This window comes from Acinonyx jubatus, chromosome A2, assembly GCF_027475565.1.
Source record: "Acinonyx jubatus isolate Ajub_Pintada_27869175 chromosome A2, VMU_Ajub_asm_v1.0, whole genome shotgun sequence".
NCBI lineage: Eukaryota > Metazoa > Chordata > Mammalia > Carnivora > Felidae > Acinonyx > Acinonyx jubatus.
Genome location: NC_069383.1, coordinates 154,761,939 through 154,774,449, shown reverse-complemented (window position 1 = coordinate 154,774,449; position 12,511 = coordinate 154,761,939). Strand labels below are relative to the sequence as shown.

The 12,511-nt window shown below is 39.3% G+C and overlaps 1 protein-coding gene across 1 annotated transcript; it reads left to right on the top strand.

The window, feature by feature from the left end:
- Positions 1-3,869: 3,869 nt before the first annotated feature.
- On the top strand, positions 3,870-4,850 carry LOC106982894 (olfactory receptor-like protein OLF4). The gene has a single exon (XM_015081067.2). It carries the CDS (start codon positions 3,897-3,899, stop codon positions 4,848-4,850), a length of 954 nt encoding a protein of 317 aa, XP_014936553.2. The 5' UTR covers positions 3,870-3,896.
- The last annotated feature ends 7,661 nt before the right edge of the window (positions 4,851-12,511 follow it).

Sequence of the window (12,511 nt, the reverse complement as noted above, 5' to 3'; positions counted from 1 at the left end):
TTCTTTCAAAAGTCTTCATTTATTTTCAAACTTTTCTGTGTTAGGCACACAAACATATTCACACACTTTCAATTCAAGTGTATAAAAAGACACTCATGCATATCATAAATACTCTTTATGTTCTGCACAATCTCTTTTCCCAGCTCTTCTCCCCCAGTCTTCTGAGTCAGTAGTAACTTACACGTGTTTTTCTAGTCAACCGGTGTGCTGCTGATTCGTTAGTTCTTTTCTCTTTTAAAGATTTTATTTTTAATCCATCTTCACACCCAACGTGGGGCTCAAACTCACAACCCCAAGATCAAGAGTCACACGTTCCACCAACTGAGCCATTCATGATTCATGATTTCAACACCTGCATGATATTTCATGGTGTGGCTGTGCCATTTACACTTTTGATGGTCTTTCATATTTTTTCTCATTAAAGTACTATTATATCAATGCTACAAAACATTTTTAAATGGTTAAAACCATGGTTTTCAACAAAAGGTGATTTTTGTCCCCCAGAGGGTATTGAGAAATATTCAAAGACATTTTGGGCTGTCACAACAGGCCAGGGATGTTTCTAAACATTCCACAGTGCACATGACACTCCCACCACAGAGAAAGATCTGGCCCAGAATGTCCATAGTGCAGAGACTGAGAAACCCTGAGTTAAAGAATATCCGTATTTTTTTAAAGATTTTATTTTTTTAAAGTGCTCTCTACACCCAACATAGGACTTGAACTTACAACCCTGGGATCAAGAGTCACATGCTCTCCCAACTGAACCAGCCAGGCACCCAAAGAATGTCTTTATTTTTAATATTTTTAACTGTCTTCAGAGCTCCCCAAGATACTGTAACACTTCACGATTCTGAGAGCAATATTAGAAAGTGCCCCCTTGCTACTTATTTAAAGTTTTCAACCCCACTCAATGTGACAGCCTTTTGAGTGTTTTCTCAGGGTGATGGGTGTGAAAGAGATTTCTTGTTGGTTTTTTAAACTACTAATGAACTCAAGCAAAGATTCATATATTTGATCACCATGTTCATTTCCCTATTATTATTATATGTCCACATATTATATGTTTATTTTTCTATAATTATCAGCATTTCAAATAATTGTTGTAAATCACAGTTTCTCTGTTGACTTTCATTAGGTATTTCGGGCCATAAAATAGTTTTAAATTTTGTTTAGTTAAATGTATCTATCTTCTTGCTTCTGAGGGTATTTTCTGCCTTAATTACAATAGTTTTCCCACCTGTAGATTTTATATGTAATTTTATAGATGTGCATCTAAAATGGAATGGTTACTCTTACACTGGGGGTTTACTTAATCCTTTGGATTTTTGGTGAGATGAGTGAAGTAAGGAAACACCACACTTCCTTCCACGTAGAAAGCCTTCATGCCAGCTTTCACTCAACAATCCAGTCTTTTCCAATTACACTTAAATGCAGCTTTGTCAAGTATTAAATGCCCATATATAATGAGACCTACTTCTTCATCCATTCAACAGATACTAAAAGAGCATCTGCTATATGCCAGAAATTTCTAAGAACTTTATATGTTATACTCTTTTATTTCCAGGTCTTGTGGAGTTTTATTATTCATCTGGGTTGGTTTTGTTGACTTACTGCTCCTGTAGATCATGTTTCAGTTACTGCTCAAAAATCCATTCAATTTTAGGGCACCTGGGTGGCTCAGTCGGTTAAGCATCAGACTTCAGCTCAGGTCATGATCTCCCAGCCTGTGAGTTTGAGCCCTGCATTGGGCTCTGTGCTGACAGCTCGGAGCCTGGAGCCTGCTTCGGATTCTGCGTCTCCCTCTCCCTCTGCCTCTCCCTGCTCACACTCTGTCTCTCTGTCTCTCAAGAATCAATAAAACATTTAAAAACATTTTTTAAAACTCCATTCAATTGTTCTTAATATGGCTGCACTGAAACTGCTCTTTTTAACCTGATTTTATTTCCTCAGTCATTCTTTGTATTTCATAGTGTCTCATTTTCTCAAATGTGTTTCTATATAAGAGCATATACACCCACATACTTTTGTAAAGAAGAAGATGAAGAGAAGTTCCTGCTCCTTTGGTAATCAACGTCACGACAGCCAGGAGTGCAGCGAAATAAATGTGAGTACAAGTAATGTATTTGGATAAGTTACATAAAGATTATTCAGAGTTAGAGGATAGACTGTCATGGGGTATGTGGGATTTCAGAGTCTGGGGAGGACTTTACGTGTTGAACAAGGAACAGAACCATGATTAGTTGTGCTCATCAGACTTGTCAAGAAAATGACTAAAACCCAAAGCCTAAGAATACCAAACACATGAAAAAAAAAATATGTCACATAAGACAAGTGATAAAGAGGCTTACCTCATCGTCTGTTGGACCATATAAAAACTGATTAGCCAAATGAATATGGAATACACATGGGAAAATTAAGCCTTCTGCTCTCTGCTATCTGGTAAGAAAAATGCCCGTATTTTGTGCACTGTTGCTTTATTCTCTTGTTATGTTCAATCTGTAAGGTGTTTCACACCATAGAGATGTCGCTAGTTTTGTCCAATGGACAAATTTATTTTTGCTCTTTAATTATTTTTGCAGGGTATAAATGGGATATAACCAAGATTGAATACCACCAGCGCCATTCTCTCTCTCTCTCTCTCTCTCTCTCTCTCTCTCTCTCCCTCTCTCTCCTTCTTTCTCTGTTCATTGAACCCAATTTTTTTTATGTTTTTTTACATACAGATCTGAAAGCGACCATTCCAAAATGGAGCCCTAAGACTATTTGTCCTTGGGAAGCTATGAATAGGAATTTCTGGGTACTACTTCTACCTTCTTTCTGAGAAAGGTAATGTGATGTGTTTGCATTCATGTCCTAAACAGTGTGTTAAGGCAGGCAGGGGGAGGTGAGAAGGACAGAGAAGTAACACACACCAGGAAGAGTGTCTGTGTTGTGTGTATGCGAAAGCATGTGCTGTGTGTATGTGTGTGCTGTGTGTGTGTGTGTGTGTGTGTGTGTGTGTGCTGTGAGAGCAGTCACAGCAGGGGTACATGGGATCCTTTATTCCAAGGCCACTGTTGTAACACACAGGCCAGACTCAATCAACAGATGATACTAAGGAGGGATGTTCAATGGACAGGACGCTGCTATAACGAAATTAATAAAGTGCAAGAGGTACATGGTGTGGTTGAGGAAGTCCCTGTGTCTTGACTTTGAGCAGTTGTGAGGTCACATGGTTCTACAAATTTCACTGCAACTATCTCTCATCTCTCTCCCTCTTGTCCATTCCATTCAACACACTGGCTTCCTTCTGAGTCTTGGTTCTTCTGAAAGAAGCACATCCTCAGGGCCTTTGCACTGGCCTTCCCCCTGCCAGGAAGCTTCCTGTCTTCCACTCTCTCTTCCTTGAAGTTTCTGTTCAAATGTCACCTTCTTAGCCAATCTTGACTGAAAACCCAACATAGCAGCCCATCCACTCTCTCCTTTTACCTGCTTTCATTTTTTTCATAGCCTCTGACACCAACTCAGGATAATTCAATTTTTATATATGCATATATCCTATCACAATCATTGAATCGTAGGAATTTTTGCTGTTCAGCATCCTCTACTTAATGACGTGGAAATACTGAAAACATGGTCAACACTATATACAGTCCTCAAATGCATGAAACAATTTCTTATTAAACCTGTACAATACCTGGCCTGTAGGGGAACATCCAATGTTGGGAATGAAAATTCCTAATCAGAGAGGAAATGGGATCCCCTGAAGGGGCCCAAATCCAGTCACAAAATATTGAAGTTACTTTCTTGATCAGAAAATATAAATTGTAGCCTTTGAACAATGTGGGGCCATGCCCATTGATGTGAAGTTTTGTCATGTTATTTTCCCCTTTATTGGTAGTCACCTCCACCACATGGACCCAGGAAACGATACAGGAATTTCAGAATTTCTTCTTAAGGGATTTTCAGAAGAACCAGAACAGCAGCTCCTCATATTTGGGTTTTTCCTCTCCATGTACCTGATCACTGTGTTTGGGAACCTGCTCATCATCCTGGCCGTCAGCTCTGACTCCCACCTCCACACCCCCATGTACTTCTTCCTGGCCAACCTGTCCTTTGTGGACATCTGCTTCACGTCCACCACCGTCCCAAAGATGCTTCTGAACATCCAGACCCAGAGCAAGGTCATAACCTATGGAGGCTGCATCACACAGATGTATTTTTTCACACTCTTTGCAGGATTAGACATCTTTCTCTTGACTGTGATGGCTTATGACCGCTTTGTGGCCATCTGTTGCCCCCTGAACTACACGGTCATCATGAACCCCCGGCTCTGTGGACTGCTGGTTCTGGTGTCCTGGATCACGAGTGTCCTGCATTCCTTGTTAGAAAGCTTAATGGTGTTGCAACTGTCCTTCTGTACAGTCTTGGAAATCCCCCACTTTTTCTGTGAACTCAATCAGATGATCCAATTTGCCTGTTCTGACACCTTTCTCAATAACATGGTGATGTATTTTGGAGCTATGCTGCTGGGTGGTGGTCCCTTCATTGGGATCCTTTACTCGTACTATAAGATAGTTTCCTCCATACGTGGGATCTCATCAGCTCAGGGAAAGTATAAAGCATTTTCCACCTGTGTGTCTCACCTCTCAGTTGTCTCTCTATTTTATTGTACTGGCCTGGGAGTGTACCTCAGCTCTGCTGCTACCCAGAGCTCCCACTCAAGTGCAACAGCCTCAGTGATGTACACGGTGGTCACACCCATGCTGAACCCCTTCATCTACAGCCTGAGGAACAGAGACATAAAGGAGGCTCTGCTGAGATTCTCTGGGATGGCAGCTACAAAAGGGCCAATTGTCCTGGGCTGAAGAAGTGACATGATTGCAGGGCTCCAAGCCTGAGCCAAATGTTGAGAATCTTTGATCAGACTGTGGAAGTGAAATATTCCTCTTCTGTTTTTTCCTGGAATTTCTATTTTTTTCCAACCTCTCTGTACAATTGTGCAACTTGCTTGATCAAGCTTCGTGATATCTTTGATATCCAAGAAATTTTTCCTTTGTCATTTTCCTACTCACCCAATGTTATTCCTCCCCTTGGATGTGAAATATTTGGCATTTCTCATTTATTTCAAAGGACTAGATGGATATGTTAAGAATAATCTCTTTTCAGGGCACCTGGGTGACTCAGTTGGTTTAGCGTTGGACTTCATCTCAGGTCGTGGTCTCATAGTTCATGAGTTCCAGCCCCACATCGGACTCTGTGCTGACAGCTCAGAGCTTGGAGCCTGCTTTCAGATTCTGTGTCTCCCTCTCTCTCTGCCCCTCCCCCACTTGTTCTCTCTCTCTCTCTCTCTCTCTCTCTCCCTCTCTCTCTCAAAAACAAATAAACATTTAAAAAATTTAAAGAATAATTTCTTCTCAAAATATATCATGGTGAGTATTTTTCTTTTGTTTGACTGAAAAAAAGTAATGAGTTATACTACTCCTATGGAAAGTCTACTCTTGGCCACCACAGCTAGTTATGTAAGTTTATAAGAGAGAAAGATCTGAGGCCACTGTGCTTCACTCTTGTGAACATCATTCCTTTGTATGTCACTACCTTAACTGCTCTTCCTGATGATGCAGACTTTGATGTACTAGTTGTTATAGCCAATCCTGTTCCATTACACAGTTTTGTCACCATGCCTACCATAGTCATTGGCAAAAAAAAAAAAAAAAATGATAATAAAATACATGTCTCCAAGTGGAATCTACACAGAAAGACAAATATGGAAAAAACAGATTGATATAATATGGCCTTAGGGTCAAACTTGACTTTAAGTATGATGAAGCAGAATATTAAATCATACATTTATTACTAGGCAAAATATTTCTTTCTCAGGCACTTCATCTACTCATTGAATTATGGAATATCAAGGTCCATTTGTAAGGTGAATTCCTTAAGATGAAAGGCGGGTGGCATGTTGGGGTTTTATTAAATCATTTTCTGGTTTCTGTTCAAGAATTCCCAGTGCTCCATACAAATATGATTTCTTCCATTTCTCTAAATGACGTATCTCCCACTACTTGGCATTTTGCCATAACCACTAAACGGGCAGCTGATGAGCAATATCAGTATCAACCATTAAACATCCTCCTCCTAATCACTGGGTGACTCACCAGCAAGCATGGATTCCCGTCCAGGTATGTGATTCAGAATCACAAGTTTTGTGCAAATATGCATGTCCTTCCAGCCTTTCCGTGTTATTTCAAAGGGCTTCAATTGATTCATTTTTTTTAATACAGTTACACGAAATAACCTTAAAGGACAGAATAATCATAACACTCACTTCAACTATCAGAACAAATGCCTAGAATGAAAAGAATCCGATTATGACAAATGCCCTCAGTTCCGCCTGATTTGATTATTATATCAGTTAGCTATTGCTGCATACAAAGCATCTTTTAAAAAAAAAAGTCGCTTAATATAATGCCTTTTTTATCTAACGGGATTGTAGAGTGGGGGTTGTTCTGATCTCTGCTGGGCTCCTCATGAGTCTATCGTCAGGTGCAAGTCTCTGCATTGATTTTCTAAGGTTCATCCGTGATGTGAGTGGCTGTCGTGCTTTTCTGTCTTGAACCACTTTATGTCATTTTACTCCATATATATATATATATATATATATATATATATATATATATACTAATATTCTAATCTACAAAAAAAATGACACTATCAAACGTGAATTGTCTTATTTTAATCCTACTATTTCAATATTCACATGTCGACTTTTGTTTTTTCACAGTTGGTAGCATGAGATCTCCCGCCCCATTAGGTGTTAACTGTACACCAATTAGGCCCTGAGTCACACACCACTAGATGTTTAAATTCCAATTGGGTTTTTTGGAACATTAGCACGGGCGTTAACTGTATATATTTAAAGTGTACATGGGGCACCTGGGTGGCTCAGTCGGTTGAGCGTCCGACTTCAGCTCAGGTCATGATCTCATGGTTCGTGAGTTCGAGCCCCGCGTCGGGCTCTGTGCTGGCAGCTCAGAGCCTGGAACCTGCTTCTGATTCCGTGTCTCCCTCTCTCTCTGTCCCTCTCCCCTTCACGTTCTGTCTCTTTCTCTCAAAAATAAATAAACGTTAAAAAAATTAAAAAAAAATAAAGTGTACAATTTTCGAAATTGAAAGAATTGTTGAAAAATCAGGGATACCTTCTGCATGGTGCCGTGTATATGGAACTCAGGAAGGTGCACAGTAAGTTTGAACTGCTTTGTTTGGTAATCGTTAGGATGTAATCCCCCTAGCCTTCATTTTCTTCTGAAGGCAATGTGGAATAATGAACATATCGTCAAAGGATGTGGTGAGGAAAGATGACATGGGCAGAAATACTTTGCTGGGTCCAAAGAATGTTCAAGAATAAGGGTTGTGTGTATACAAATGTATGTGTATGTATGTACGTTTTTCTTTCAACCACTCACATACACATATGTACATGTGTAAGACCCATAACTCTCATTATAACTCATTATAACCTACCTGTTGTGTTGAAAGAAAGCTTGAGAGAACTTGGAGGGTAAAGAAAGCAAGAGAATGAAGGTTTGCATTAACATGAAGTTCTAGGAATGTGGAGATGTAGACAAAAAAAAATTAGAGTAGAACAGGTGGTCTTTATTTTAACAATGAATCTCTTTTCGTATCCTAGTCCCAGAAGCATCAAAGACAGAGACACATTTACATTTATGCAAGGAGAAATTCTCTGTACCAGCTAATAGGGCTGAATATCTCCAGACTGACTTCAGGTTTTGTTTCTTCTACTCAAGTTGGCTTTCAACACAAAATGCCCTTTTACTCAAGGAAACTAAGTGAAGGAGTTGAAAGATGTAAATTCCATTTTTTCAGAGACAGTTGTATGGGATAAATGTTTTTGTCATTTTTCTATTACCAATTACCACACTAAGGGTTTAAAAGAAACCAATTTCTACTCTCCCAGGTCTGGAGGTCAATGTTGAAAATGAGTCTCATAGGGCTAAAATAAAGATGCCTCTGCAGGACACAAGAGAGCTTGAATTCCTGCCCAGTTATGTGATTCCAGGTCACCATATTTTCTCCACAAAAATGGATGTGGAGACCAACCTCTACTGGTTACCTGAATAGAATCCTCAGTGGAGAAGATTTTTTTTAATAGTCATCCAAAATGAATTTGAGTAACAGAATGATCATGAATGTTGCTCCGTAGCAAACCATCCTGAGAGCAAATGGCTTGGTAGAATGTCTTTAGAATTCAGTAGAATTGTATGGTGCTGAGTTGTTCTAATCTCTGTTGATCTCCTCAAGGGACTTGAGTCAGCCGTGTGTCAGCTCGGGGAGGCTCTGCTGATCTCGCCAGGGCATTCTAGTATAATTGGAGCTAGGCTAGCTACCTGTGGCTGATCCAGGGTGGCCTTGGCTTGGACAACTTGTTTATGCTCCACATGTCCACACTTCTGGTAGCCCACCTTGTTTTATTCACTTTTTGGAGGCAGAGTTCCAAGAGAGAGCAGCAGAAATGCACAAAGACCTCTGAGGTCCCCTGTCACTTCTATCAAGTTCTGCTGCCCACACTAAATAAAAAATCCTAACCCATCCCAATTCTAAGATGGAAGAGTAGTCTCCACGTCCTGATGGTAGGTGCTGCGCACATGGCCAGAGACATGGCTACAGAGAAAGACCGGCATTTGGGGCCATCATGGCAAACAGTCTACAACTGCTGTAAATTTCAATTCAAAAGATTTCATTTCCAGGACAGCTGGGTGGCTCAGTTGGTTAAGCATCCACTTCAGCTCAGGTCATGATCTCGTGGTTTGTGAGTTCAAGCCCCACCTCTGCACTGATTGTGCAGAGCCTGCCTAGGATTCTCTCTCTTTCTCTCTCTCCCTCACTCTCTCTCTCTCTCTCTCTGCTCCTCCCCCATTCATATTCTCTCTGTCTCTATCTCCAAATAAATAAATAAACACTAAAAGCAAAGTTTAATTTCCACTTCCACATTCATCAATGCAATTATCTCAGAGAAGACAGTGAGAATGAATTAGGGGCATAATGAGCAGTTATGGAAATTCTACTCCTGGGGGTCAGGCTTTCCTCCAGATATAACCCCTTGCCTTTAGATCGCCATTCCTAGTCTAGAAAAGATCAAAGAAATTAAAGGTTTTCTTTCCAGATGCCTCAGAGAGACCAGGGACCTCATATCAAACTCATGATTAATGGAGCTAAGAATTGCTGTATCACTGATGCGATCTTCATGGCACCCTTCTGTTGATACTGTTTTCCTATTGATTGACCTTCCCATTGACATACTCACAAAGCTTTTCATTCTGATACTGTTTTTTTTTTCATGGGGAGGATTCTGCTGGGTGGCGGTGACATTTTTAAATGCAAATGGAAGACAGAGACATAGGAATATTTTTTCTTCACTTTCCAGCTTTATTGAAATTTAATTGACATATAAAATTGCAGAAGTTTCAGCATACAATCTGGTGATTTCATATACATATCTGTTGTGAAGTGATCATCACAATAGCTTAGTGAATGCATCCATCACTTCACATGGTGACCATTTCCTTTTGTTGCAAGAACATTTACTATGTACTCTGTTAGCAACATTCAAGTATACAACATAATAGAGTTAAGCATAATGACCATATTGTACATTAAGTCCCCAGAACTTATTTATCTCATATCTGAGGGGCGATAGGCTTTCATTAGCATCTTCTCTTTTCCCCCAATGCCAGCCACTGGCAAACATGAACCTACTATCTGATTCTATGGTTCAAACTTTTATATTTCATATATAAGTGAGATTATACAGTATTTGTCTTTATTTCAGTTAGCATAATTACCTTGGTTTCCGTCCATATTTGGACAAAGGAAAGGATGCCTTCCTTTTTTATTGCTGAAGTCCATTGTATAGATATGCCATCATTAATAATTCATCTGTCGATGGATGCCACGCTGTTTCCATGTCTTGGTTATTGTGAATAATGCTGCAGTGAGTGCAAGAGTACAGATATATGAGATGTTCGCAAATGTGTGGGAATTAAACCACACACTCATGTATGGCTGGTGGATGAAAGAAGAAATCAAAAAAGAAATTTAAAAATCTTGAATCAAATGAAAATGGAAATACAGCACATCAAAACTTATGGGATGTTGCAAAAGCAGCTCTAAGAGAGAAGTTTATAACAATAAATGCCTACATTAAGACAAATAAAAAGATCTTAAGTAAATAACCTAACTTTATGATTCAAAGACCTAGAAAAAAAAGCACCAATTCCAAAGCAGCAGAGGAAGAGAAATAACAAATATCAGAGCATACACAAATAATATATAGACCAGAAAACCAAGAGAAAAGACTAACAAAGTGAAGAACCAATTTTTTGAAAATCTAAGCAAAATTGACATGCCTTTAGTTAGACCAGAAAAAAAAAAAAAACGGACATGGAGAAGACTCAAATAAATAAAATCAGCAGCAAAAGGTGAAGCCTTATAATCAATACCATAGAATATGGAAGAATCATAGGAGACCACAATGAACAATCTCACTCCGACAAATTGGACAACCTAGAAGAAATAGATAAATCCCTAGAAACATACACACTACCACCACTAAACATATCACACTACCACTAAATCAGGAGGAAATGGGAAATATGAACAGATCAAAAATGAGTAAGGGTATTAAATCTGTCATCAAAAATCTCCCAGCAAAGAAAAGCCCAGGACCAGAGAGCTTCATAGGTGAGTTCTACTAATTATGTAAAGAAGAATGAATTACTATTCTTCTCAAGCCCTTCCAGAAACTTAGAGAGGAGGGCACATTCTCAACCTTATTTTCCAAAGTCAGCATGACCCTGACACCAAATCCTGAAAAGGTCAGTACAAAAAAAAAAAAAAAAGTAAAGAAAACTATAGACCGATATCCCTGATGAACACAGACACAAAATTTTTCAAAAAATATTAGAAAGCTGAATCAAACAGCACATTGAAGGGATTATATTTCATGATCAAATGGGATTATCTAAATAACGTAAAATTGTCTTTATTTACATATGATACAAATTGAATATAGAAAATCCTGCAGACTCAACCCTTAAGAGCACCCTCACTGAGATGAGCACCAAGTTATGTATAGAATTGTTGAATCACTATGTTATACTGAACTATATTGTTCTGTATGTTGATTTTATGTCCTGTACCAATAAAACTTTACTGAACTGAAAATTACACATGTGGCAGACCTTTTGCAGAGATGGCCCCAATTCACCACTTATCTCTGTATCCATGTACTTTGCAATGTGACTGCGAAGCTCCTCCCATTGAGAGGTGGAGCCGATTTCTCCACTTTCGAATCTGGACTAAATTCAGTATTTTATTTGCCTTGGCTAAGAGTGTATGGTGAAAATGACAGTGTGCCTCAAGGGTCCTTGGTGTGTTTCTGCTGCGCTTTTGGAACCCTGTCTCTGCCATGGAAACAAGTCCAAGCTAGCCTGCTGTAAGAAGAGAAATCACGTGGAGCAGAGCCCTGTTGCTCTAAGGATGGTCAACCTAGCCTAGCCTAGCTTATCACCAGCAAGCTCCCAGATGTGGGAATGCAGCCAAGATTAACAGAGCTCCTCCAGCTGACCCACAGCTGACCACCACCTCATGAGGAGACCAACAGAGACCAAAAGACTTCCCCAACACAGACTCCCATGTGATGGATGGAGCTAGAATGTATTATGCTAACCGAAATAAATCAGAGAAAGAGAAATATCATTTGATTTCACTCATATGTGGAATTTAAGAAACAAAACAGATGAACATAATGTGGGGGTGGGGGGGTGGAGAGAATAAAGGAAACAAACCAAGCAAGACTCTTATGATAGAGAACAAACAGAGGGTTGATGAAGGAAGGGGGTGGGGGGGGATGGGCTGGATGGGTGATGGGTTAAGGAGAGCATTTGTGATGAGTATTGGGTGTTGTACATAAGTGATAAATCACTGAATTCTACCTCTGAAACCAAGAGTGCACAACCTATTAACTAACTAACATATAAGTTTAAAAAATTTTAAAGCGTTATCTTAAATCATATAGGTTTGTCATAGCTTGTTATGCAGCAATAGCTTATTGATACAATAATCAAAGTAAACAGAGCTGAGAATATTAATAACCTGCTGCTCCTTATGTTTGACATTTGTTCTGATATTCAAAGGAAGCATTCATAATGACCTGGTTATTCACATTTACTTCAGATAAGTGTACTAAAAAGTGACCACCACTCAGGTTCTTTTCTAGGTAACTGGTAGAGATTGGAAAGACCTGTCTGTTTTTGCAGGGATAACTTGTGGGACTTTCTGTCACAAATCTCAATTCCCAGAGCATTACTGGGCAGGAATTCAAGTTCTTGTCTGAGTAATCCTTTGATCATGAGGATTGAAGAGAGTTTAGAGCATAAAAAAGGTAAATAAATTAATGGCAGTGTAAATGCACGTATTGTTCACTCACTCACACTATAATTTTATGACA